This window comes from Peromyscus californicus, unplaced genomic scaffold (assembly GCF_007827085.1).
Source record: "Peromyscus californicus insignis strain IS unplaced genomic scaffold, ASM782708v3 Scaffold_9__1_contigs__length_137607984, whole genome shotgun sequence".
NCBI classification, from domain to species: Eukaryota; Metazoa; Chordata; class Mammalia; order Rodentia; family Cricetidae; genus Peromyscus; species Peromyscus californicus.
This window is the reverse complement of record NW_026294617.1, coordinates 104,968,453-104,992,518: the sequence shown is the minus strand read 5'-3', so window position 1 is coordinate 104,992,518 and position 24,066 is coordinate 104,968,453. Positions and strand designations below refer to the sequence as shown.

General features: G+C 41.6%; 1 protein-coding gene across 6 annotated transcripts in view; it reads left to right on the top strand.

Moving 5' to 3' along the window:
- Window positions 1-21,855, top strand: part of Ap1ar (adaptor related protein complex 1 associated regulatory protein) — a 33,603-nt gene extending 11,748 nt beyond the window's left edge. For 2 of the 6 annotated variants that reach the window (XM_052730457.1, XM_052730453.1), the window contains 9 exons: window positions 2,993-3,041; window positions 3,986-4,012; window positions 6,938-6,963; window positions 11,519-11,615; window positions 12,880-12,978; window positions 14,989-15,044; window positions 15,693-15,766; window positions 15,955-16,083; window positions 20,131-21,855. In XM_052730457.1, coding sequence (XP_052586417.1) covers window positions 2,993-3,041; window positions 3,986-4,012; window positions 6,938-6,963; window positions 11,519-11,615; window positions 12,880-12,978; window positions 14,989-15,044; window positions 15,693-15,766; window positions 15,955-16,083; window positions 20,131-20,393 — 820 coding nt within the window. In that variant the 3' untranslated portion in view covers window positions 20,394-21,855. Of the gene's footprint in view, window positions 1-2,992; window positions 3,042-3,985; window positions 4,013-6,937; window positions 6,964-11,518; window positions 11,616-12,879; window positions 12,979-14,988; window positions 15,045-15,692; window positions 15,767-15,954; window positions 16,084-20,130 lie in introns of those variants that run through there. The other 4 variants (XM_052730458.1, XM_052730454.1, XM_052730455.1 and 1 more) reach the window with 3 other exon arrangements.
- Window positions 21,856-24,066: the final 2,211 nt, after the last annotated feature.

The following is a 24,066-nucleotide window of genomic DNA, read 5'->3' as shown; positions in this document are numbered from 1 at the left end:
CAGCTAAAGTTTTAATATGGCTCAAAGTTGGCCAAGTATCACTGACAAGTTTAATACTGCACATGTCTGTAGATGGTCTCTACAGGCACCAGCAGCGTTTAAATAAGTAAAGACATCCATAATTCATTTTAAAATATGTATAATCTGATACCCACTTGTTTTTAGAAAAACCCCACAGTAAAGCTTCTCTTAAAAAAACAGTGCCTGAGTTTGCCAAATTGCTTATTTGCTTTAACCAATCAATATGCTCTTACTACTGTAGGAGTCAATATATGTTCTTTGTGAATATGGTTTCAGTCTAATTTTTTTAGAAAGTGAAGCCATACAGATCTCAAGAGGATATTATCTATGTTTGGTTTCCAGAGAACTCTGAGCCAATGAAATGAAGTCTAGGGGTGTGTAGTTTGACTATTCAGTCAGGCAAGAATATGATTGTTCTCACTCTAACCAGTTGTGGGTAGAGAGGCCAGAGACACTTTGGCTTCTACTAAACTTACATTGTGGTAGTCATGTAACCTAATGTCACTGTATAGTTCACCACTTACTTCCTAACCAGTTTAATCCGAGACAGGTTGTTCAAGCAACTGGGTAACCGTCACACGTAGAGAGACAACTTAACACCAGAAGCAGGAGTCCTGCTGCCAGAACACAGTGCTTCTGGAATATTCAGCTCATTTCTGAGTTTGCTTGAAAAATTGAAGAGTGGAGATCCTGGGTAATTAGAGAATAAAAGATACTTTGTTCACACTAGAATAGTCGGTGAGCTCCTTTTAAAGACAGGACAGAATCCTCTACATTTTACTAATAACCTGGGAGAAGGGAAGACACAAAATAACTGTGTTACATTGCTATTGGTTGTTTGACCAAAATATCCCACGTACATAGATTAAAGCAGGAGAAAGGGTAGACCCTGGCTCACAGTTTCAGAGGGTTTAATCCATCATGGCAGCCAGGCTCTGCTGCTCTTCTCTGGCTCTTTTATCTGTCCGGGATCCTGGTCTGTGGAATGGTGCCTGTGAAGGTTCCCTTGTCAGCTTGACACAATCCAGAATCACCTGGGAAGGGAGTCCCACGGAATTGTCTAGATTAGGTTGGTCTGTGGATGTGCTTGTGAGGGCTGTTCGTAATTGTGTTGATTGAGGTGGAAAGACCCACCCTGAATGTGTCTCATGGCTGGGCCGGGGCAGGAGGAGGAGAAGGCACTAGGCTGCATCTGGAAACTCATTGCTCTCTGCCTTGACTGCATGTGATGTGACCAGCTGTGTCAAGTCCCTGCATGGGGACCCTGTCTCCTTGAACTTGTTTTCATCACAGTGTTTTGTCACAACAACAGGAAATGAAACTAAAACAGTGTTTCCCCTTCAGTTAATTCTTCAGGGAAATGCTGTCACAGATCCCAGGTGCTTCGGAACCCAGTCAGTTGACATTGAAGATCAACTGTCACATCTGTCAGCTTCAAAATGTTGTCATGGGAGAAAATAGCAACTAATTTCTTTGCTGTTTTTATTCTTTAGTGGCCATAATATGTCATTTTCTTACTAACCTGCCAACCCCCTCCATGCATATGTACACATCCAAAGCATCAGACCTGACCTAACCCCAGGAATCTCATTGTAAAAGAGGTCTTCTCTGTCTAGTGAACCTGACGAACTAGGAACTGTAAGAGTGAGTGTGGCTGCCATGCAGGGGCTTCACTTGATTGATTTTGGTAACTGTAGCAGGAACTGCATGTGTGTGAAAGTCTCAGAGTTGCCTGGTGCTTGCAGTAGCAAGGGAATTTGAATCGGCTGAGTCTGAGATGGGCTTGGTATCACAGTAGAGTGCAGACATTGCTAGAACAGACATGGGAAGACAGTGCTTCCTTAGTTGTGTCTAAGTTCAGCAAGAGGAGCAAAATGAATGATCAAAGTGAAAGGAAGTATTTGTGCCACCCCCCAAAAAGAGGATGTACTGACCTATTTATATGTAACTTGACATTTATGAGTACTTTTCCTTTTCCTTTGTGAAGGCATAAGAGAAGAACAAAAAGCCTTCTTTGAATATATGGCCATTATTTAAAAGCTTTGTTTTGTTTTGAGGCCTGGTTATGTAGCCTGAGCTGGATTCAGACGCACAGCAACCCTCCTGTCTCAGCCTTTTAAACAATGGGAATACAGACAGGACTCCCACAGCTGAGGATAACCATTTTTCCTCACACATTGGCCTATTATTATCCTTCTAGAATTGTTTTGCATCTAAAATGTAAAGGGGATACTCATTGTGTATGATTTAGTATGATCTTTTGTGTATTTTTAAAGGGCTTTTTCTAGTTTTTTTGACATGTTAATTATACATAGTAATAGATTTCATTAAGATTCATACAATGCATAATGTGATTTGATTATATTCATCTCCATTTTATTAACTTATTTTCATGTGCATGGATGTTGTGCCTGTGTGTATCACTGTGCACCATGTATGTGCAGTGCCCACAGAGGAGGGTGTTGGCTCCTCTAGGACTGAGTATGGATGGCTGTGAGTACTGGGATTTGAAACCAGGTCTTTTGGAAGAGCAGTCTGTGCTCTTAACCACTGAGCCATCTCTCCAGCCCCTCACCTCCATTTTTAACAAGATATTTTACTTAATATGGTAAAATAAAATAAAATTTAAAATGTCACTATATTCTATTCTATATGATATTTGTATAAATTAACTTATTACAGACTTAATATACATTAGTGCCAATAAAAAGATTGGTTAACTAAACTTAAAATGTATAAATTAACTTGTTACAGACTTAATATACATTAGTGCCAATAAAAAGATTGGTTAACTAAACTTAAAAATCTGAACTATAAAGTCTTAGGTAAATTTGGTTTGTTTTTAGAAATACAAAGTGCTCTATATTAGAGAATTTATAGTTGTTTGTTGTTTGAATACTTTCATGCCATAATATTAATTCTACTTTAGACTTTGTTGTGATTTTTAACATTTTTATGTTTTTCTTCCCAGATCGAAGTATTTTAGAACGTGCCCAAGAGGAGAACACTTGACCATAGAGGTGAGTCCTTGAGCATTGGATGGGATCCAAAAATGCCCAGAGATTTGGTTTTATTTTAAGATTTGTTTTATGTGTATGAGATTTTGCCTGCATTTAAGTGCACCGTGTGTATGCAGTGCCCACAGAGACCAGAAGAGGGCAACCGATTCCTAGTGAGTTACAGACACCCCACCCCACCCCACCCCCGACCCCACCCCACCCCCCCCCCCGGTTTTTTTTTTGAGACAGTGTTTCTCTGTGTAGCCCTGGCTGTCCTGGAACTCACTCTGTAGACCAGGCTGTCCTTGAACTCACAGAGATCTCCCTCCTCTGCCTTCCAAGTACTGGGATTTAAAGGCCTGTGCCACTCCTACCCAGCCAAGTTAACAAACTTTTGTGAGGCACCTTGTAGTTGCTGGGAACCAAACCTGGGTCTTTAAGATAATGGAGAAAGATCAGAAGCACATTTAGTATGGAGTATAATATCTATTATATATACCCAGTGTTTATTTCAATAATATCAATTGTTTAGGAGGCGGGTCTCATGAGTACTTGGTTACCACTCTGAGCCACATCCTCATCCCTCTTACTCCACTTTTTATTTTGAGACAAGGTCTCACTAACTTGCACAGGCTGGCCTTAAACTCATGCTGTCACTAAAGCTGGCTTGAGCATTGCATCTTCTTACCTTTGCCTTCAGAGTAGCTGAGGTTACAAGTCTGTCCCACCAGGCCTGACTCGGTATTGTAGATTCTGATGAACAGAAAAAAAAATATATGTTTGAGCTTGGGTTGGCCATTTTGTGGACTGGATTATACCAAATATGCTGATTATAAAAGGCACTCAACTTCTTAGGTACCGTATAAAGATGTATTATTTATAAGGTTTAGCCAAGTGGCGGTTTCTTGTGAGATGTGTACACTAGACAAATGTCCCTCCTAACGGTTACCTTTTTGTCCTTTCAGTTTGAGAATCTAGTAGAGAGTGATGAAGTAAGTATTTAACTCACTGGTTTTGTTCTTACTAATTGCTGTTATACCATTGTCTGTCTTGCTTTTTACTTCTCATTCATTCTTCATCGTTTCCTTCTTTGATTAATTTATGTTAGTAAGAGTTCAGAATTTTCTACTGTATCGTGAATTTAATGCTGCACATAGATATTTTTTTTTGCCATTTATAGAATCGAAGAAACTTCAAAAAGAAGATATTTCTAATGTCTTTCCCTTATATAAGTAAAATACTTCCACCTAGAACCCCTGTTTTCTGTGGATCTTCGAGGGTAGAATGTATGTATGATTATAAAATTCCTCACTTTAGCGGTTACCTCCCATCAGTTGTTCTTAATACTGATTTTTATATCTCATTTTATTAAAAGCTCAGTCACATTTAAGATGAACCTAAGAGTAGAAATGCTAAAATATGAAAAAGATGTAATTTCAAATCGGTGAACTGTGCTGTATCTTAATATGCAGAGGCATCATTAGGAGAGCGTGAGTTTGTGTGCTGAAGTCCAACGTTAGCTGTGAATTTGTGAATAAGCTGATTACTCACCTTCCTAGGGTCCTCTGAGAGGAAAATGTGTCCAACTTTCCTTTGAGATTCACATCCTGGGGCGAGTGAGATGACTCAGCAGGTAAAGGCACTTGGTACCAGCCCTGAGTTCAGCCCCCAGGACCCACCAGGTGGAAGAGGGAACTGACTCCTACAAGTCCTCTGACTTGTATATGCCTGCCATGACACACGTGTGGAGTTGAACACACACACACACACACACACACACACACACACACACACACTAAAATATAATTTTAAATTATTAAAGTTGTTTAAACTTGTCCAATTCAACATTTCAAAGTAATCTGATAGAAAGACCAGGCAGTGGTGGAGCATGCCTTTAATTCCAGCACTTCGGAGGCAGAAGCAGGTAAATCTATGGGTTCAAGGCCAGCCTGATCTGTAGAGTGAGTTCCAGGTCAGCCAAGGCTACACAGAGAAGCCCGGTCTTGAAAAACAAACAAACAAAACAAAAAAGACCCTCCAAAAGCAAGGCATATACATCCTGTAGTAGATAGTTCAGGGAACTGTCCGGCTTCCTTGTCCTAGAGAAGCAGCATCTACATTCCATGGAAACTCCTTCCTCCCTTCCCAGCAGTTGCCTCTGCCTCCTCCTTCCCAAATAAGACTTCTGTCAGCTTCCTGGTCCACCTTAGCAGCATCCTGCTTCTCAGAAGAGCTGGCACCTTTCCCCAAGGTACTCTTGAGTAGTTGGCTGGTTTGTTTGGTTTTTTTTGCTAGTTCCTCCTCTGCTGACCGGCCTCTCTTCTACCCCTCTTGGGACGCTGACCAACCTCTCCTCTACCCCACTTGGGATAGCCGTGGCTACGTGCCATCCTGGTTTGTGATGCTACTTCCTACATGAATATGGACCTTTGAGAAGTTGATTACCACTGTCAACTTAGTAATATATCTTAGCTAACAGATAGGAATAATTTAAATGTGTAAGAAATACTCAGAAGCCCAAATTCGTCTTCAAAATAATTATGGCTTGCTTTGGAAAAGAAAGGGCAACTACTGGATTTTATTATTTTGTAAAAGAAACTGAGACAGTCAGTTTTTTTTCTTCTTTTTAGATTTATTTTTTGTTTTTATTCATGTATGTATCTATTCTGAATATATGTCATGTGTGCCGGTACTTTCAGAGAGCAAAAGAAGGCAGTAGATCAGCTCCTCTGCAGCTGGAATCACAGGCAGCTGTGGACCACATGTGGGTGCTGGGAACTAAACTCAGATCACTCTGCAAGAGCTGCACTGCTCATAACCACTGAACCATTTCACCAGCCCCAATTCATATGGTAGTTAAAATGTTTCAGAGTTCCCATGAACGCTGTCAGCAAATCCTTCCTCATAGGAGTACTAAGATTCCTGAAACTCTGGTCGTAGCATTTCATCACCTGATAAATGTATAGGCGTATTTCCTGTATTTCTATTGAAAATACTTTCCTTAGCATAGATGCCGACCCTGACTTTGAGCTCACTGTCACCATGCTTTTTTGAAACTTACCTATCCTACATATCCTCTGTACAAGACACATCACACCTTCTTGTGCTTGGGATACCAGGTAGCAGTTAGACACCACGTTTAGGGGATTTTGTTTTATTTTAAGCCAGAATCTCTGTATTAGGAATTATTTTAAATAGTGAAACCACAAAGCACAAAATGCAGGCAGTGTGACAAAAGTCACTCCTGTGTGAGAAGTGTAACAAGAGGGCAGAGTGACATCCATTGTACTTTACGACCTTGGCCAACTCTTAGTTCTGTGCTACTCTGCATGCTTTCAAGTGGCCAGAAAGTCTAGAGTAGTGGATCTCAGCCTTCCTAATACTGCCACCCTTTAATACAGTTCCTCATGTTGTGGTGACTTTTGTTGCTACTCCATAACTGTAACTTTGCTACTGTTAGGAATGATATGTGACCCACCCAAAAGGGGTCACAACTCACGAGTTGGAAACAACTCGTCTAAAGGGTTGTGATTTCCAGGGGAGGGTACAAAAAACTTTTAATAGGTATGTAAATTTTAAAACTTTAAAATCTAAATAACAGACCAGCCACAAATGTTGAAGGCATATTGAGTGTGTTTTCTGGCACGTCTAACTGTGAGTTCATTTGCTATATAACAAATATTAGAAAAATTAAGAATTATCCAGCAAATGGTTGTTCTATAACTGAGCTTTGCCTTTGAAAAATAGTAAAGGTTTTTTTGTTTGTTTGTTTTAAATCCTTTTAATAATGAAATTTGCTTACTGTGACAGAAATAGGTAAGTAAAAACTATTTTTGATTAAATGAAAATTGCTTTGGCTTGCCTTGATAGTGAGTTCAACTAGTGAAAATTGTTTTACGTGTTTAATTTTTGTGCAGGGGGAGAGCCCAGGAAGCAGCCATAGGTAAGGCTTTTCAAACAACAAAACGTGTAAGTGTTGTTGACAAAACTTTTCCTGGAGAGATGCAACACACCCGTCTACTCACCCCAGTTAGGGAGCCCGTGAGAAACCAAAGCACAGACACCACCAGAGTCCACCTTGGTGAACCAGTGAGTCTATTGGAGTTCCTTACAGGAGCAGAAATGACTCCAGGACAGCTGGATCACCTAGGCCACCCCAGCATGATTGACAGCTCACATAGCTGGGCACCTAGAGCTTACTGCGTAGTTTGCAAGTAGTTCAGTGAGTTGGGGAGTGTCCTTTGCAGGTGCCTTGGTTGGTCTAAACCTCTTGTAGGCAACTGGTCTGGTCTCAGAGTTGTCTTTGCAGCTTGGCTTGTCTGTATTTTCTTTGCAGCTTGGCTTATCTGAGAGGAACTTAGAGCTTTTATTGCTTATTCTGGCAGGAAGGGGCCTAGAGAATCTGATCAGTTTCAGGGACTTCCTGAAGCCATTTTGAGTTGCTTACCTTAAGCAATTCCTTACAGGATGGAGTGGAAACTTAAACAACAGTATGTGAACTCTTGAAGTCCGAATTCCAGAGAGATTCTTATAGCCTTCGAGACACTGAACACTTTGTTTCAGAAACAAAATGTTCTCTTTACATAAAAGTAAGACAAATAATATATTTCCCCAAACACTATTTTGAATAATGAAAAAAATTGAATTATATCAGTTTCTCAGGTTTTTTTTAATTAGGCCTAGGTTATAAATCATTTAGTTTTCTTAAAGCCACTTAATACTGATAATTCTTTTTCACCCTGTTCTTCATTATGACATTCTAAAACAGTTGTTCTACAGGGTTGCATATCAGATATTTACATTACAGTTCATAACAGTAGCAAAATTACAGTTATGAAGTAGCAACAAAATAATTTTATGATTGGGGGTCACCACAACATGAGGAACTGTATTAAAGGGTTGCAGCATTAGGAAGGTTGAGAAGCACTGCTCTAAAACATTCTACAAATCGAAAACCCTTTTGCTACTTCAGAAGTAACTAGAACCTTATACTATAATTTATTTATATAGCCTTTTTAATCTGCTATTAAATTGCATAGACTGCTTGAAAAAAAAAGCATCTGTCTTTAACCCAAAAGAAAGTTCCTAAACTGGAGAGGTGGCCCAATGGTTAAGAGCACTGACTGCTGGTCCCCAGGACTCAGGTTTGATTTTCAGCACCGACAGCGTGGTTCACATCTATAACTCTACTTCCAGGGACTCTAATACCTTCTTCTGGCCTCCCTGAGCACCAAGCATGTGAGCAGTGCATACATACATACATACATACATACATACATACATACATGCAGGCAGAACAGACATACACCTAAAATATTTAAGAAGAAACTAAGTTCCTAGTGTCAAGGCAATTGTTTCCTACTTTGGTTATTTTGTCCTTGCGTTTCTTAGTTTAGCAAACCTTTTTGGGGCAGTTATTCATGTGCCAGGTACGATGTTAGACAGTGGGATTGAAAGATAAGCGTGGACTTGGTGTGTGACGGTGCAGATCTAGGATGGCAACACTGGAGAACAAAATCAGGTGAAGCAGGCTTATGATAGCACACCCAGGAAGATTGCCTGGGCTGCAGGAGACCCTCTGAAAAAACCAACAACAAAGGCTGAGAATGGGGCTCGGTGGGGGAGTGCTTGAGTAGCATGCACAGGGCCTCACGTGTGCAAAGCCCTGGTTAGTCTAGTCTCGGGCAGTCTGTCTGTCTGTCTGTCTGTCTGTCTCTCCGTCTCTCCCTCTCCCTCTCCCTCCCCTTCCCTCTCCCCCCCACCCCCTCCATGTGTTTGTCTCTGCTTTAGAAGAAAGTATATCCTACTGAGAGAAAAATCCTAAAGATAACATTTCAGTACAAGGTAGCAATTAAAACAGCTGCTATAGAACATACTAGTAAACCTAGAGAATCCCTGTTACCAAAATAGATGACGTCTGGCTTGGTCTCAAAAGACTTGGTTAGCCATTATTAGCCTGGCAGAGGAGACCTTCAGGGATAGTCAAAAAATGCACATACAGAGTGAGATAACTGATTAGAAGGAAGCACTCACTGGGGGACTGTATGTAGTGATGGAAATGTGTGCCTTGCTTTCAGTGAAAGTGGTGAAGAAAACAGTAAAAGTCTAGGGTCTCTGCCCGGGTTCAAACCAGACAGCATCCCAGTACTGAAAAGGAGCAGTGCACACCAAGTCCCAGCCCTAACCAAGAAGCTGTTCGTAGTTGACGCCTGCTGGGAAAAGGAGCATCAGTTTTCTCCAGTGGAGTGTACTGTGTGTATCAACCACAGTCCAGGACAGGCCTCAGCCCAGGAGTGGTTGGTCAAAACAACACAGATTCCATTTTTTGTAAGCCTTTTCTTTTGTTTTGATATTTTTTTGGTTTTAACTGATTATCTTTTTTTTTCTTTCTAGTTTGTCCATTTCATTTTTGTTTTATGTTGTTTATTGTTCTTTTTTGAGGCAGGGGAAGAGAGAAAGAACATGAAATTGAATGAGGAGAGGGGTGGGGAAGATCTGGAGGGGAAAGAATATGTTTGAAATACATTGTATGAAAAATTTTTAAATAAGCTTTTAAATAAATAGACCTAAGGTCTTAGTGCTTTGCTTTGTTTTGGGATGTGTTTGTTGAGAATTTGCTACCCAGCCCAGACTGGCCTCCAGTTCTGTGTTGTTCATAGTGGTCCTTCACTTTTGATCCTTCTGAGTGCTGATATCATTAGCCTTCTTCACCATTCCCAGATATAACCAGCTCAGTGGCAGAGCATTTATCTAGCCTTTATCAAGTCTGGGGTCATTCCCCACCACCTCAGAGGGGTGGGGTCACATGCCTGTGTGGTAGGATGATGGACTAGGGTTCTTAGTGTATGAGGAAGAGTGGTGTGAGGATTAAATAGACACACAGTGAATGAGTTTGAGAATGAATGAGAAGTGGTAGAAACAAAGAACCATCGGAGCCTAGAAAGGAAAAGATCAGTGAGAAGGTCCAGACACAGGCAGGATAGAGGGGATGCTCAGACTGTTCATGAAACTTAAGTAGGAAGGACTTAAGTTGTTTAACAACGTAGAAGCCATTGGTTCCCAGCGTTACTGGAGTGATGGAAGCTGAAGACTGTATACTGCTGATTGAGTGGAGGAAGGACGTGAAGACAGGAGACGTATGAGGAGTAAGGTGCTAGACCACCTGCATCTAAGTCCTGGCTCCGCAGCATGCTTATCCTTGATCTACGTCCATCTCATTTCCCTGGATGTAATCTCCGCCTCTACTCTCTATGGTTGTTGGGAGCAGCTGGTACATTATAAGTCCTGGAGGTGCAAACCATTGACTTGAATGAATCATGAATATAGTAATGAGTGCAGATAGGTTAAGGACCCTGCCTCTTTAGAGAAGGGAAGGAAGAATAAGATATATTTTAAGCACGAGAGTAGAAGTGAAATTAAGTTACCTTTAAGAAAAATTTGAGTAAGAAACTTAAGGAAGTTACGGAGTTATGTAGGCAGTCACCTTCAGTAAGTTAAAGGACTGTTGCTGGAGACTGAGAGCTAAATGGTTGATGTATTTTTTTCCTGGTAACCCACAGCAGAAAGGACTAAAGTGGAAAATATCCAGGGCCCCAAGTGAGTAAGCAGCGTAATTGATGTAATGATAGGATATAGTCGGATGTTTCTCTCCCGCCCACCAGTTCCCAGATAACCACTCAGAGGCTTGATGTTACTTATAAATGCTCAGGCCTAACTCTTGCACTTAAATTAACCCATACTTCTTATCTATGCCTCACCACGTGGCTCATGGCTTGTTGCCTCATTTTCTACATGTCCTGCTTCCTTGACAGCTGGCCGGTGTCTCCCTGACTCCACCCTTCTTCACTCCAGCATCCTCAGTTTGATTGTCCCACCTAACTTTATCCTGCCTTGCTGTAGGCCAGTCAGATTCTTTATTGACCAATGAGAGAATACACAATCCCAGTGTACAGAAGGATTGTTCCACGGCTGTAGGAACATAGGACAGTGAGTGGTGAAAAAGGGAATTCAGACCTGCTGTGGGATCCCCATTGTCCTAAGTGGAGGCCAGGCGATTACTGGCTGGAAGGACCAGTGTGAGGAAGGATGAGGGTCTGGGGAGCCCAGAGTGATTGGTGGGAGGGTTAGGCTCTGACTGTGTGAGCCCTGAGAAGGGAGTACAGCATACTGAAGTTAAGCTCTGTGGTGGGATATTTGGGGTGTAGTCTAGGATAGCCGTCAAGTAGAGCCTGTGTAGAGAACAGCAAAGTCCACACTTCTTAACAGGCACTATAGAGTGAAAGAAAGCCTATCATCTTAAACTGCATGGGGGACTATGTATTTCAATTTATAGTTTCACATAGCAGTTGAAGCTATATCCGGTTGCTTTAATACAAATTTTGGCAGTAAAATTTCAGCATTCCCCTGGCTTTTGGAATGTTTTATTTGGACTCAGGTTCATCAGAAGGGCTTTTTGTTTTGTTTTGTTTTTCCTTTCCCTCCCTCCCTGTCTTCTCTAGGCCACTTACTGAGGAAGAAATTGTTGACCTACAAGAGAGGCATTATGATTCAATTGCTGAAAAACAGAGAGATGTGGATAGGAAAATCCAGAGAGAGGTAAGTGGTGTGCCCTGTTGTTTAAATCCATGTGAAGCCTGCTGGTGGGGGGTGCTTTCTGATGTGTTGCCGGCAGTCACTGACCTGTCTACATAAATACGGAGAAAAATGATTGACAGTGGAAGCTTATTCCGGCTTACTGTAATTAGATTGATTGCATGTTAAGAGGTCATGTGATGTCACATGTCAGCAGCAGAGCACTCTGTAAGATAGTTCTCAGTTCACTAATAGGAGTGCCAAGCAAGAGCAAATACCTTTGCCTCAGTCGGCCTAATGAGACATGGTCAAGTTTTTGTTTGTTTGGGGTTTATTTGTTCTCAGTGAACCAAGTACCCCTGCCAGTCACTTTGTTACATAAATTTATGGAAGTGGCCTCTAGTCAGAGCTTCATTATCACTGAACTAAAGAGAATTAGTTGTATTCCATTCTACATTTAAAAGCAGTCTTTGGAGCTAGGCATGGTGTGTGTACCTATAATTCCAGCACTTGAGAGGTACAGGCAGGAGAGTGAGTTTGAGGCTAGGCTTAGGAACAGCAAGTTTAAGGACAGCCTGAACTGTATATAATGAGACCCTGTATCAAAACTAACCTTCGGTTCATCTAGACCAGCTATAGAGTACAAAGTTCTGGGATCAGTCTGCAGTACCAAAAGGAATTCTTTAAAGTAAAAATAAAAAACAGTATGTTTAGTACCATTAGTGATTTACAAATGTATTAATTTAATCTACACAAGAGATGCTCATAGTATATAAAGGAAAAAGAGGTTAATACTTGTTTTTTAACTTAGGTTTGATATGCAGTACTTACCACTAAGGTTCTGTGTGCTGTTGTGAATGGTAAAAACTTAGTTTGAAAGTAGTTTTTGAGTAATGAATACTAAAAAAATTGAGGAATGTGTATGGATGTCAATGAAGTGGAAAGACGGAATCTGGGAAACGCGTAGGTGTGATTGGCCTAAGATTTAGGGATCTCTGATTTGTGAGGGCCAAAACCATTGTAGTCAGGGTGACGAGTATTCAAATGGTGACTGAAAATGAAGATCATAGCATTTTCTAAGGAGTTCAGTAATGTCTTATATGTCATCTGGGGTATTTTGTAAAAGAATTTGAAATGGGCAGCCACAAAAATACCAACTTGATATGCTTCATAGATATCAGTTACTTTCAGTGCTTTCTGTTTTGTTTTATAGTCGGAGTAGCTGGTTTTTAGAGCAGCTAGACAGGTTCTGGTTTCTGTTAATCCTTACCGTTTTGTTCATGCACAGTTAGCCTTACAAGAGGAGAAGTTAAGACTAGAAGAAGAAGCTTTATACGCTGCCCAGCGTGAAGCAGCCAGGGCAGCGAGGCAGCGAAAGCTCCTGGAGGTGAGGGGGACGACCCCAGCGCACACCAGGGTTACCTCTCCTTCTTTACTCTGACTCTTCCAAGTTGGGACTGTCCTGCTAGAACCAACAGCTCCTTGGTTAGCAGAGGATGTGCTTATGCACATGTCCTTAGGAATCTCAAAGGCAAACAAATCCATCTTTTCCTCCTAGAAGAAACATAAACGTGAGCTTGATACTGTGTGCTGTGTAGCTTTAGCAGGAGCTAATTCTTGTTGAGCCTAAAGATGAATTCTAGTGCTCTGAATTCAAATTCTTTGGGGGGGAAATGTGTTTAGAAGGCAAATCTTTCAAAACTAGCCTTCAGTATAATTTCTTAAGCATTTTAATGTATTTTCATGAAGATTTTTCAAACAATTTCTTAAATGGTAAGATTCTTATACTTAATATAAGACAAGATATATGATTTATGACTCACTAGGGGTATTGTTTAATTCTCAATTTCTTATGTAATTGAGCCACTAAGAGGTAGAGTCTTGAGAACATCTTTGGCGTATTAGGAAATACAGATTACCATCTCTTACCATGACGTGGGAATAGGGCATTATCACACATTGCTTGGCAACTGTCAGTGACAGATTTCATAGAAGGGAGTGTCAGGAACACAACTAAGAAGGCTCTTAGTGGAGAACTCACAGCAGTCTTAGGAGAGGGGCATTTGAACCCCTGCTTTACCGACAAAGAAGCTGAAGGACAGGTCTTAGGGCTGGGGCACGGGAGAGCCAGAGTCCAGGCAAGTATGCTTAGCTAGTACACTGCTTATGGCCTCCCTCCGTAATGCCTGTGTAGATTTACCGCAGTGCTGTGGTACGGTGTTCAGGAGTTCCAAACTCCAATCACATGTGGAAGTTTAGACAAACTGAGAAATCCTGTCATTGTGATTTCTGTGTGAACTGTCTCTTTCTCTGCCTTTGAGGGGGTGGGTTCCAACAGATTCATTATGGGGAAGTGTTTGGTTTTTTTTTAGTACATCCAGTACTGGAAAACATTAAAATTAACTTCGCTTTCTATCAAACTAATTGTTGCTCTTAATATAGGCATTCTTTTTTTTACAATAATAAGCTGTCTATCGAGTCTAGTTAAAGCAGCAGTTCTCAACCTGTGGGTCCTGACCCCTTTAGGGGTCAAAGGATCCTTTCACAGGGGTTGCATATCAGATATTTACATTATGATTCATAACAATAGCAAAATTATAGTTACGAAGTAGCAATGAAATAATTTTATGGTTAGGGTCACCACAACATGAGAGACTATATTAAAGGGTCACACCCTTAGGAAGGTTGAGAACCACTGGGTTAAAGCATCCCATTGACGCATGTGTCAGTTTGGGTAATGTAGGTTCTCTGTGTTCTTGCTTCCATGACTGAATGTTTGTTCTGGGAGTACATCCTCTGCATATCATACATGGACCCAACTGTACAGACATGTGCTGCTCCATTGCTTTTCATATTAGCCGAGTCTGCTGAGGCAGGACAGTAACCATCTGTATTTAACAGATGAAGAAGCGGAAGGTACACCGTGCCAGGAATATGCAGCCACTATCCAAGCACAGCTCTGACAGGTCTGCAGAATCCTGTGCCTAGTCCCAACTAATCCACTGCTGTTAAGGGACCCAAGTCAGCTCAGCCTTACAAACCCTTACATTGCTCCTTCATCCGTGCCAAAGAGGACCACAGCATGACCTGACAGTTGGCTTCCTGCCTTCCCCTTCTAGTCATGGAGGCTCTTAGGAGTGTTGAAATGTCAGGGGCAGCAGTGCACTTCATAACACTAAGTGTTCTCAGTACTACACCATCACATACTGATGAGCCGAGAATAATTCTGTCCTTCAGTAAGAGGATGGGAAGTAGTGATGGAGGAAAAGACTTCAGTGAAGAATGCTAACCTTTGGTTTTTAGAAACCAGGCAGACGATGTTGGCATTGCATGGGTGTTTTTTTAAAAATGTTGACTTGACATCAAAATGATTTTTTTTTACATTGTGTTTCCAAAGCAAGAAAAGCAGAGAGCTACACAGCGCTGTCATCCCGGCGGTGGAGACTATCAAAGGTAAGGAAAGAGCAGCGCGTGTTTTCTCCTCGGATTGCGGCAGAGAGTGCCGTTTCCACACAGACGAGCACTGTTCTCCTCCAGATGTTTCTAAATACAGTCACATGCTCAAGGCCCTGGGTTCAGTCCTTAGCCCCCTCTCGTGTGTGTGTAAAACACCTCCAAAAATTTATATGTGTATATACACGTACACACATAATATTGTTTATATATATTCATATATGCCTTCCTCTAAGATACTGTCTTAGTGAATACTGAGAACATTTTTTTAAGCTGTAAGTGATCGTTTATTCAAATTGACTTCAATGCACTTGTAAGAGTAACATCTTCATGTAGAAAGGGATGTGGTAACTGGATTCCTCAGGTAAGCTGGTAGTCACCTTAGTTGTTTATTTTCCTTACTTAGAGCACGCTTGTTGTTATTGTAAAGTTACTTATAAATCTACTTTGAGGACTGGCCTTCACAGTCAGTTTTCAGTTTCATGTAGCATTAAACAAATTCAGACCTGTTTTCACCAGAGTATTCTGATTGTATAGCAGTTACAACTTTGGGGAAGAGGCTTGAAGCCAGAAATACCATCATTCACATAAGTATTCATTCTGCTTCATTTATTCCAAAAGCATCTTTTAAATTCACTTTTATTACAGTGCAGGACCAGAAGACGACTTTGAATCTTGTTTGAGAAACATAAAGTCACAGTACGAAGTTTTCCGAAGTAGTAGTAAGTCTTTTAAAATATTCTCTGAACAATTTCAATTTACTTTTTGCCACATTGTATTTGTGGGAGTTTGGAGGAACAGTAAGATTTAGAGAGCCAGTCGTTACCAAGAAAAGAAAACAAAAGAAAGGAAGAAAGATGGCTGCTGTGGTCAGGGCACAGGGACAATGTTCATTTGGTGTGTGTTCCAGGACTCTCGTCTGACGCCACAGTATTGACACCAAATACCGAAAGCAGCTGTGACTTAATGACCAAAACCAAGTCAACGAGCGGGAATGACGACAGCACCTCCTTGGACCTGGAGTGGGAAGACGAAGAAGGTCTGTTGCCTCAGTGTCCCTCAGAGTCACACTCGTCCTTGTTGGGCAAGATGTTTTCTGCCTTGTGTTCGTGGTATTTATGTTTGTTTTTTTTTGTTGTTATTGTTGTTGTTTTTTGGTTTTTCAAGACAGGGTTTCTCTGTGTAGCTTTGTGCCTTTCCTGGAACTCACTTGGTAGCCCAGGCTGGCCTCGAACTCACAGAGATCCGCCTGGCTCTGCCTCCCGAGTGCTGGGATTAAAGGTGTGTGCCACCACCACCCGGCTGTTTCATGGTATTTAAATTGAGTATGTTCAAGCCCATAAAAATAATAATCAGACTTTTTTTTTTTTTTTTTTTAAGTCTCACTGTGTAGTATTAGCTGACTAGAAAGTTGCTGTAGACCAAGCTGGCCTGAACTCAGAGAGATCCACCTACCTCTGCCTACTGGGTACTGGGCTTCAAGGCATGAGCTACAATACCTGGCTGGCAATTACTGTTATTTGTTTCTTATGTTTATTATATGTGGGGTGTGTGTGTGTGTGTGTGTGTGTGTGTGTGTGTGTGTGTGTGTGTGTGTGTGTGTGTGTTTGAATACACATGTGTACTGAATCTTTCTCCTCTCAGCCAGCTCCCAAATCATGACATGGAGACTTATTATTAATTATGAAAGCTCGGCTGATAGCTTAGGCTTGTTTCTAACTAGCTCTTATAACTTAAATTAACCCATATCTTTTCATCTACGTTCTTTTTTGTGGCTCAGTTACCTTTACTCTGTATTGCCCATGCTGCTTCCTTGGTGTCTCCCTTCTTTCCAGCATCCTCTCTGCCCGGAAATCCTGCCTAGCTATTGGCCATTCAGCTTTTTATTAAACCAATCAGAGTGACACATCTTCACTGTGTTCAGAAAGATTATTCCACAGCACACATGTGTACCCCACAACACGTGTGGAGGTCAGAGAACAACTGTGGGGGAAGTTAGTTCTCTCCTTCCACCATGTGGGGCCTACGGGTTGAGCTCAGGCCCTTCTGCTTGGTAGCAAGCACCTTTACCAGCTCAGCCATTTTGCAAACCCATAACTATTATTTATCATCAATTATCATCTCCTAATAAATTGTTTAGAAAATTACTTAAGTTTTAATGTTTCTTGGGATTTAATTTTTTTTTTAAAAGTGTTTCAGCAGTGGCTCATGCCTTTAATCCCAGCATGGGGTTTAATCCCAGCACTTTAATCCCAGCAGAGCCAGACAGATCTCTGTGAGTTCAAGGCCAGCCTAGTCTACAGAGCGAGATCCAGGACAGGCACCAAAACTACGCAGAGAAACCCTGTCTCGGAAAAAAAAAAAAAAAGTGTTTCTAACCTAACTCAGGAAGTTTTCCACATGAAGGATTACTGCCTCTTTCTGAGCAGTTCAAAGTCAGAAGTCAGTTAATGTCTGATTCACTGAAAGCAAGCAATTTAATTCTTGAGGGTTTTTTGTAGAACACAAGCTGTTGTTTAGATATAAATTTGAATTTTATCCAGTTAGTCTTAGCCCTAGTACCTTACATAGGTCATTTAATCTCTCTAAGCCATGATTGTTCATCCTCAAAAAGGATGAACTTTTCCATGTTTTATATAAGTGCTAATGTATTACTAAACAATAAAGTATTTGTCTAAGGAAGGTAATGTAGCTCAGAGGTAGAGTATTTGCCTAGCATGTGCAAGGACCTGGGTTTGATCCTCAGAAGACAAAAAAGAAACAAAAATAAATATTAGGGGGAAATGACTATGTAGACATTATATATATAAAACACCTAATATAGGAAATGGTGCATACACATGCTCAGAATTATAGCTAAAGTATTTACTTGTTTTCAACACAACTTCATTAAGATCCAACTTTTCATCTTCATGTTAAAAAATAGGCAACGTAAGAAAGAATTACAGAATATAGAACTCAAAGAAAAATAGTAAGCTTTACACAATTCATAGAATATTGAGATGGAATGGATCTTAGATACCCTTTAATCATGCTAGTTTGTTTTGTCAATTAAAAGACCAACAGGCAGAGCTGGAATAGCATTATGACAGGCTGCATTAGCTTGTTAAATCTTTCCAATGACACCCCCGTCATCAGTCCTGTAGGTTTGGATCCCAGGTACCAGTTCGTTTGTAATTACTCTGTCGTCTACATGTGCTAATCGTATTCATAGATAAGATTGTCCTGGTCATTACTCAGCTTATTAGCAAAATTGTTCAGTGAGGGTAGACAGAGGAAAGAGTCCACTGAAAACCTTCTTTTTGGTCAGTACACAGTTGCAGCCTCCTTTAGAGAGATTTGAATCCAAGGTACAAATCTGTAGTCATAGGAGCTGTCAGCCCATGAAGTTTTTTTGTGGATGTAGATGTGTGTCTGTCTATATGCACATTATGTGTGTGTGTGTGTGTGTGTGTGTGTGTGTGTGTGTGTGTGTGTGTGTGCGCGTGCGTGTTCATATGTATGTGGAGGCAGGGGTCAGCCTCAGGTATCCTCGAGAGCTGTCTATCTTGCTTTTTGAGATGGTCTCTAGGACTGGGGCTCACTGATTCTGCTAGGCTGCTTGGCCTTCTGCATGGGTGCTGAGGTTCTCTTTATTTGTGTGACAAGCAGTTTACCAACTGAGAGTCTCCCCAACCCTAGCTCACTGTTTGTAATGGGCTCATCTAGTGTAACCACTTGCTCTATTGAGTCGAGTCTTTGTGGTTTTTTGCAGGAGTGACAGACAGCAGTGGTAGAGATTTAAAACTCCTTCCCTTTCTTTACTGTGAGGTCTGATTCCTTAAGGTTGCAAAATAAAGTCGATCGTGTCTCTAGCTCCTTATAGCCTCTTTGCCCACCCTAGGTTTTAGTTCTTTTCCCAGTGTCGATTAAGATTTAGAAATGTCTGTCCTTTCTCGCCTCCACCTGCTTTAGTATTTTTGAGATTCATGTTACTGACAATTTGTATTCAGAATTAAATCTACAACTATGAAACATCTGCACTCTATTGTAGTAAAGAATCAAAGTATGAGAACAGGCTTTGGAGCCAGGCTGGGTACACTAAAATTCAGCCTTGTCTAGGTCGTAGCTCAACAGTAGAGACTGGCCAGCATGCAGAGAGCCCTGGACTTCAGTCCCTGCACCACATAGCTATGTGACCTTGTGGACATGTACCTCTCTGCTGCAGTCTCCTTCACTCTGAAATGGAGTGGATGCTGGTGCTCTACGTAACTTCCCAGGGGTGGTTAATGTGCTGGAAGTGCACCAGTATTAGCAGGGACCTGGGCGGTACAGGAAAAGCCTGTGTCATCACGGCAGGGCAATCTTCGCCTTTCTCCAGGAAATGCAGCAGTCATTGGGTGGGAAAAGGCCTTGGCAAAGATACTCAGTGACCTTATGAGATACAGAGCAATGGACTCACCGTCTCTTTTGTGTTTGATTTGTGGCCCTTCAGAAATCTTATCAGGTGATCAGTGTGGCGTTTTTATCAAAGACTGTGACGTGTAGATATCACACCCCAGATTCTTCTCTTAAGAAAGCTTCCACAGCCGGGCGGTGGTGGCGCACGCCTTTAATCCCAGCACTCAGGAGGCAGAGCCAGGCGGATCTCTGTGAGTTCGAGGCCAGTCTGGTCTACAAAGTGAGTTCCAGGAAAGGCACCAAAACTACACAGAGAAACCCTGTCTTGAAAAACCAAAAAAAAAAAAAGAAAGAAAGGAAAAAAAAAGAAAGCTTCCACAGGCCTGGCTCCATAGGTTAATTCACAAATCAGAGTCAAACAAGAACAATCCTATTATTCAGCTGACAAGTCTGGGTGGGTGGGTGGGTTGGTTGGTTGGTTGGTTGGTTGGTTGGTTGGTTGGTTGGTTGGTTGGTTTTTTGAGACAGAGTTTCTCTATAACTCTGGCTGTCCTAGAACTCACTTTAGAGACCAGGCTGGCCTCAAACTCATTGCCTCCTGGGTACTGAGATTAAAGGTGTGCGACATGGCCCCTGGCTTAGCTGGCAAGTCTTTTAATGCCGCTTTTTTTCAGTGAGATTTCTTTCAATGTTCTCGAAATGCTAGGAATGAATAGGATGCTGCCAATGAGAGAGCGCTCGAAGACAGAAGAAGACATCCTTCGGGCAGCACTGAAGTACAGCAGCAAGAAAGGCAGCAACCCCACGTCTGCCTCGGATGATTCCAATGGGTTGGAGTGGGAGAATGACTTCGTCAGTGCCGAGATGGATGATAACGGCAATTCTGAGTACTCTGGGTTTGTGAATCCTGTGTTAGAACTGTCAGATTCTGCCATCAAGCAGTCTGACACAGATCAACAGATCCGGTAGGATGAAATTGTGTTACCTTATTTACCAAATGTTAAAAATTAACTAGAATGTACAGATGGATGCTGAGCCTTTTTGTAAGGCAGCATAGGAACCACGTGACAAGTGCTTGTTTTCTTAGGAGTAGAGAGACAGCTGAACATTGGCAATGAGTCTCAGCGTCTGCCTTCTGGTCCCAGGACTGACTCGGTGATCTGACCTATCAAACACTCATGGCATTCTTGTTCACCCCGGTCAAGTTCTGCATCTTAAATTGTACTGTTTTACTTTGCTTTACTAAGCCTATTTTATTATAGAAATGAAATCTGAAAGTATTTTTGTTAATTCTCAGCAGATGTAAAGGCAGCCTGAGGAGGGATGGTTGGATTCATTTGGAAGGCTGGTCCCTTTTCCAGCAGCGTTTCCTTTGATGATTTCCTTTAGTCTTGTTTAGTACTTAGCAGTTAACCGGAGATGACCCCAAAGCATGCTGATGTGTGGGTTTCTTTGCACACCTATCACATACACATATACTAATGCAATGTTCACTCAATCTGAAGAAAAGGCAATAGGATTAAAGAAGCTTCCAGAGTTTGGGCACTTGGAGTTGGTAAAAATTCAAAAATAATACTTAACAATGTAAATTTGAATTTTTTACTTCCTTTTACATGCCACTATGTTGGCTTTAAATTGAGATCTTAAGTTTTTACTTTCACTTTTTAAATTCTATATTTCCAGTGAATGATCTTTGAAAGATTTTACACAGAACGTATTCTGTGAATGACTTAAGAAAACATTAAAATACGGGTATTTCAAAGTAAATAAAATCCTTTCTGATATGAAAGGTCCCTTGATTGTATTGCCCTTTACTTTGCCTTGTAGTACAAGGTGCTTTGTGGGATGGAACTGATGTGTCGGTACATTGACGACCTGTGTGAATCCACGTAAGGGACCAGGGCTGTGAAATGCTCCCGAACTGCAGTCCTTGGTTGGGCTGAGGACTGAGTCACTTTGGCAAGCACACTGTATTCTGTCTCCCTTGCTGTTTCCTTCTCGTTGGCAGTGATGGTGCATGCTCTCAACAGAACAGGAAGGTCCAGGTAGAGGTAGTTAAGTTCTCGCTGTACGTGAAAAATGATGTGGCCCTTTCAATATTTGAACTGCTGTACAATGACATCTGTGGTTTTGTCATTTTTAATCTCATAGAAATAAATATACTTTGATATGTAAATATACATTAGGTTATGCTATTATTTATATCTGTCTTAAAATTTAAATTGTAGCTGTGCCATGAAAATAATTTAAAAATACTCTATATTCACATTGCCTGTGTTAATGCTTTTTAAGGTTTATATTACATCAGATGTATATTTTGGGTTTGGCATAAGCTATTGTTGTAATTTTTGGCTTTTTGTTCATAAAGAATTTTCTGAAGGAATGGTAACTTCTCAAGGATTGTGAATAAACATTTTTACATTTAATGATATTTGCATATTGCCGTTATTGTTTTTAACAGGTAGTGTGACTCTTGGCATATATTTATTTTCTTAAACCAGATATGAAGATAAAAAGACTGGAACGACACGTAAAAATACGCTTTAATTACCAAGAAGAATCCTAGTGGGTTTTTTTGCTTTATGTTTATAAAATGCTAAGACTAACATCTGTTTGGCAAACATTGGGTCTTGTAGAGTCTGAGGGTCTCTGCTCTCTGACTTACTGTTCTGATGAGAGCCGTTGATGAACATTGTCTTAGTGACTTTCCTCCTGCCAAAACAAAACACTGTGACCAAGGGTCTGTTGAGAGCTTATGGTTCCAAAGGGTTAGTCAGTCTATGACCATCATGGCCGGGAGCATGGCAGCAGGCAGCGAGGCCTGGTGCTGGAGCAGCAGCTGAGAGCGCACATCTGATCCACAAGCACACGGCAGAGAGCTAACTGAGAAATGACATGTGCACTTGAAACCTCAAAGCCCACCTACTCCCCATGACACCAGCTGTGCAAAGAGCATCCAGATGTCTGAGCCTTTGGGAGCTATCCTCATTCAAGCCGTCAAATTCTACTTCCCCATAGGCCCATGGCCATACCATAATATACAGTGCATTTAGTCCAATTTCATGGCTTTCATGGTCTCAACATAGTTTCAGAGTCGAAAGTCTCATCTGAGGCTCAGGCAATCTCTTAATGGTAACCTCTTGTAAGGTGGCAGAGCGAATTACATACTTCCAATATACAGTGGCGCAGAGTATTCATTACCATTCCAAAGGGAGGGATGATGGCAAAGTGAGGGAACAGTGAACCAAAGCAAACAGAAACAAAGTAGAACAAACCAGCTCCTGTAGCTCTGTGTCCAGTGCCAGCGGGCTTACATGGACCCATCCCTCCAGCTTTGCTGACTGCAACACACTTCTCTTTCTAGGGCAGGCTCTGCTCCTTCTGTACAGCTCTCCTTGGCAGACATCCCAGGGCTCTGACGTATCCAACAGCCTGGGGTCTCCAACACAATCTAGGCTTCATTTTCACATCTTCGCTCAATGGTTTCCATGCAGGGACTCCCCTGCCACACCTGGCCTCAGGCTTTCCTCAACTGGAGATTCCATAATCCCTTTACTCCCATATCCTTACGACTAAAGCTAAACCACATGGCCAATATTGCCAAATTTGACTACCCCCTAGGAATAGAACTTGCCCCCTCAAATTACATTTGAATCAGCTTTGATTTATTGGTACTTTCCTTTATTGAATAAGCTTTTCTTTGTTTTAGAAGATTCATTAGGCACTTCCTTTTGTAAGTGGGAAGCACAGCTGGGTAGGGCCTTGCCCCAAGTGGACCACTCCCATTATTCCATTTCATACCAGACCTTTCTTTAAACTTCTGTCTCTTTAATCACAAGACATGGCTTCAGCATTAAACTTTCTGGTGCTCTTTTTCTCCTCAAACTCCATTTTGTATGTCCTTTTGTCCTGCTTGGATCCTTTCCACTGTAGACCTACGTAAGGGTGATCACTGATAACCACACAACAGTCGATACTAGACTATCTTGTCTCCTGTGCCCACAAAATTAGCCCAGAACTCTTCAGGACAAGGGTGAAAACCAGTCCCATTCTTTGCCAAAATACTCCAAGAACTACCTCTAGCCCAGTTGCTAATACTGTCCCCTCTCAAGCCTTTGCAGTCCGTGCTGCCCTCAGCACATTTTTCAAGCTCCTGCTCGGATGGTCTCATTTGCAGCATCCAACCACTTTCCTAATACAAAGTCCTCCCTCCACATTCCTCCAAAAAGCAGCATGGTCAGCCTTGTCCTAGCAATACCCCACTCCCTGGTAGCAACTTCTGTCTTAGTTACTTTTCTGTTACTGTGAAGAGACCATGACTAAGGTAACTTAGATAAAGTGTATTGGGAGCTTAGATAAAGTGTACTGGGGGCTCACAGGTCCAGGGGTTTAGAGACCATGTCCATCATGGCAGGAAGCATGGCGGCAGGCAGGCATGGCATGGCACTGAAGCAGTGGCTGAGAGCTCACATTTGATCCACATGCATGAGGCAGAGAGAGTGCTGAGACATTGCATGGGCTTTGGAAACTTCAAAACCCACCCCTAGTGACATACATCCTCCAAGGCTACATACAGTTCCACCAACTGGGGACCAGGTATTTAAGTATGTGAACCATTCTTACTCTAAACCACCACAAACGT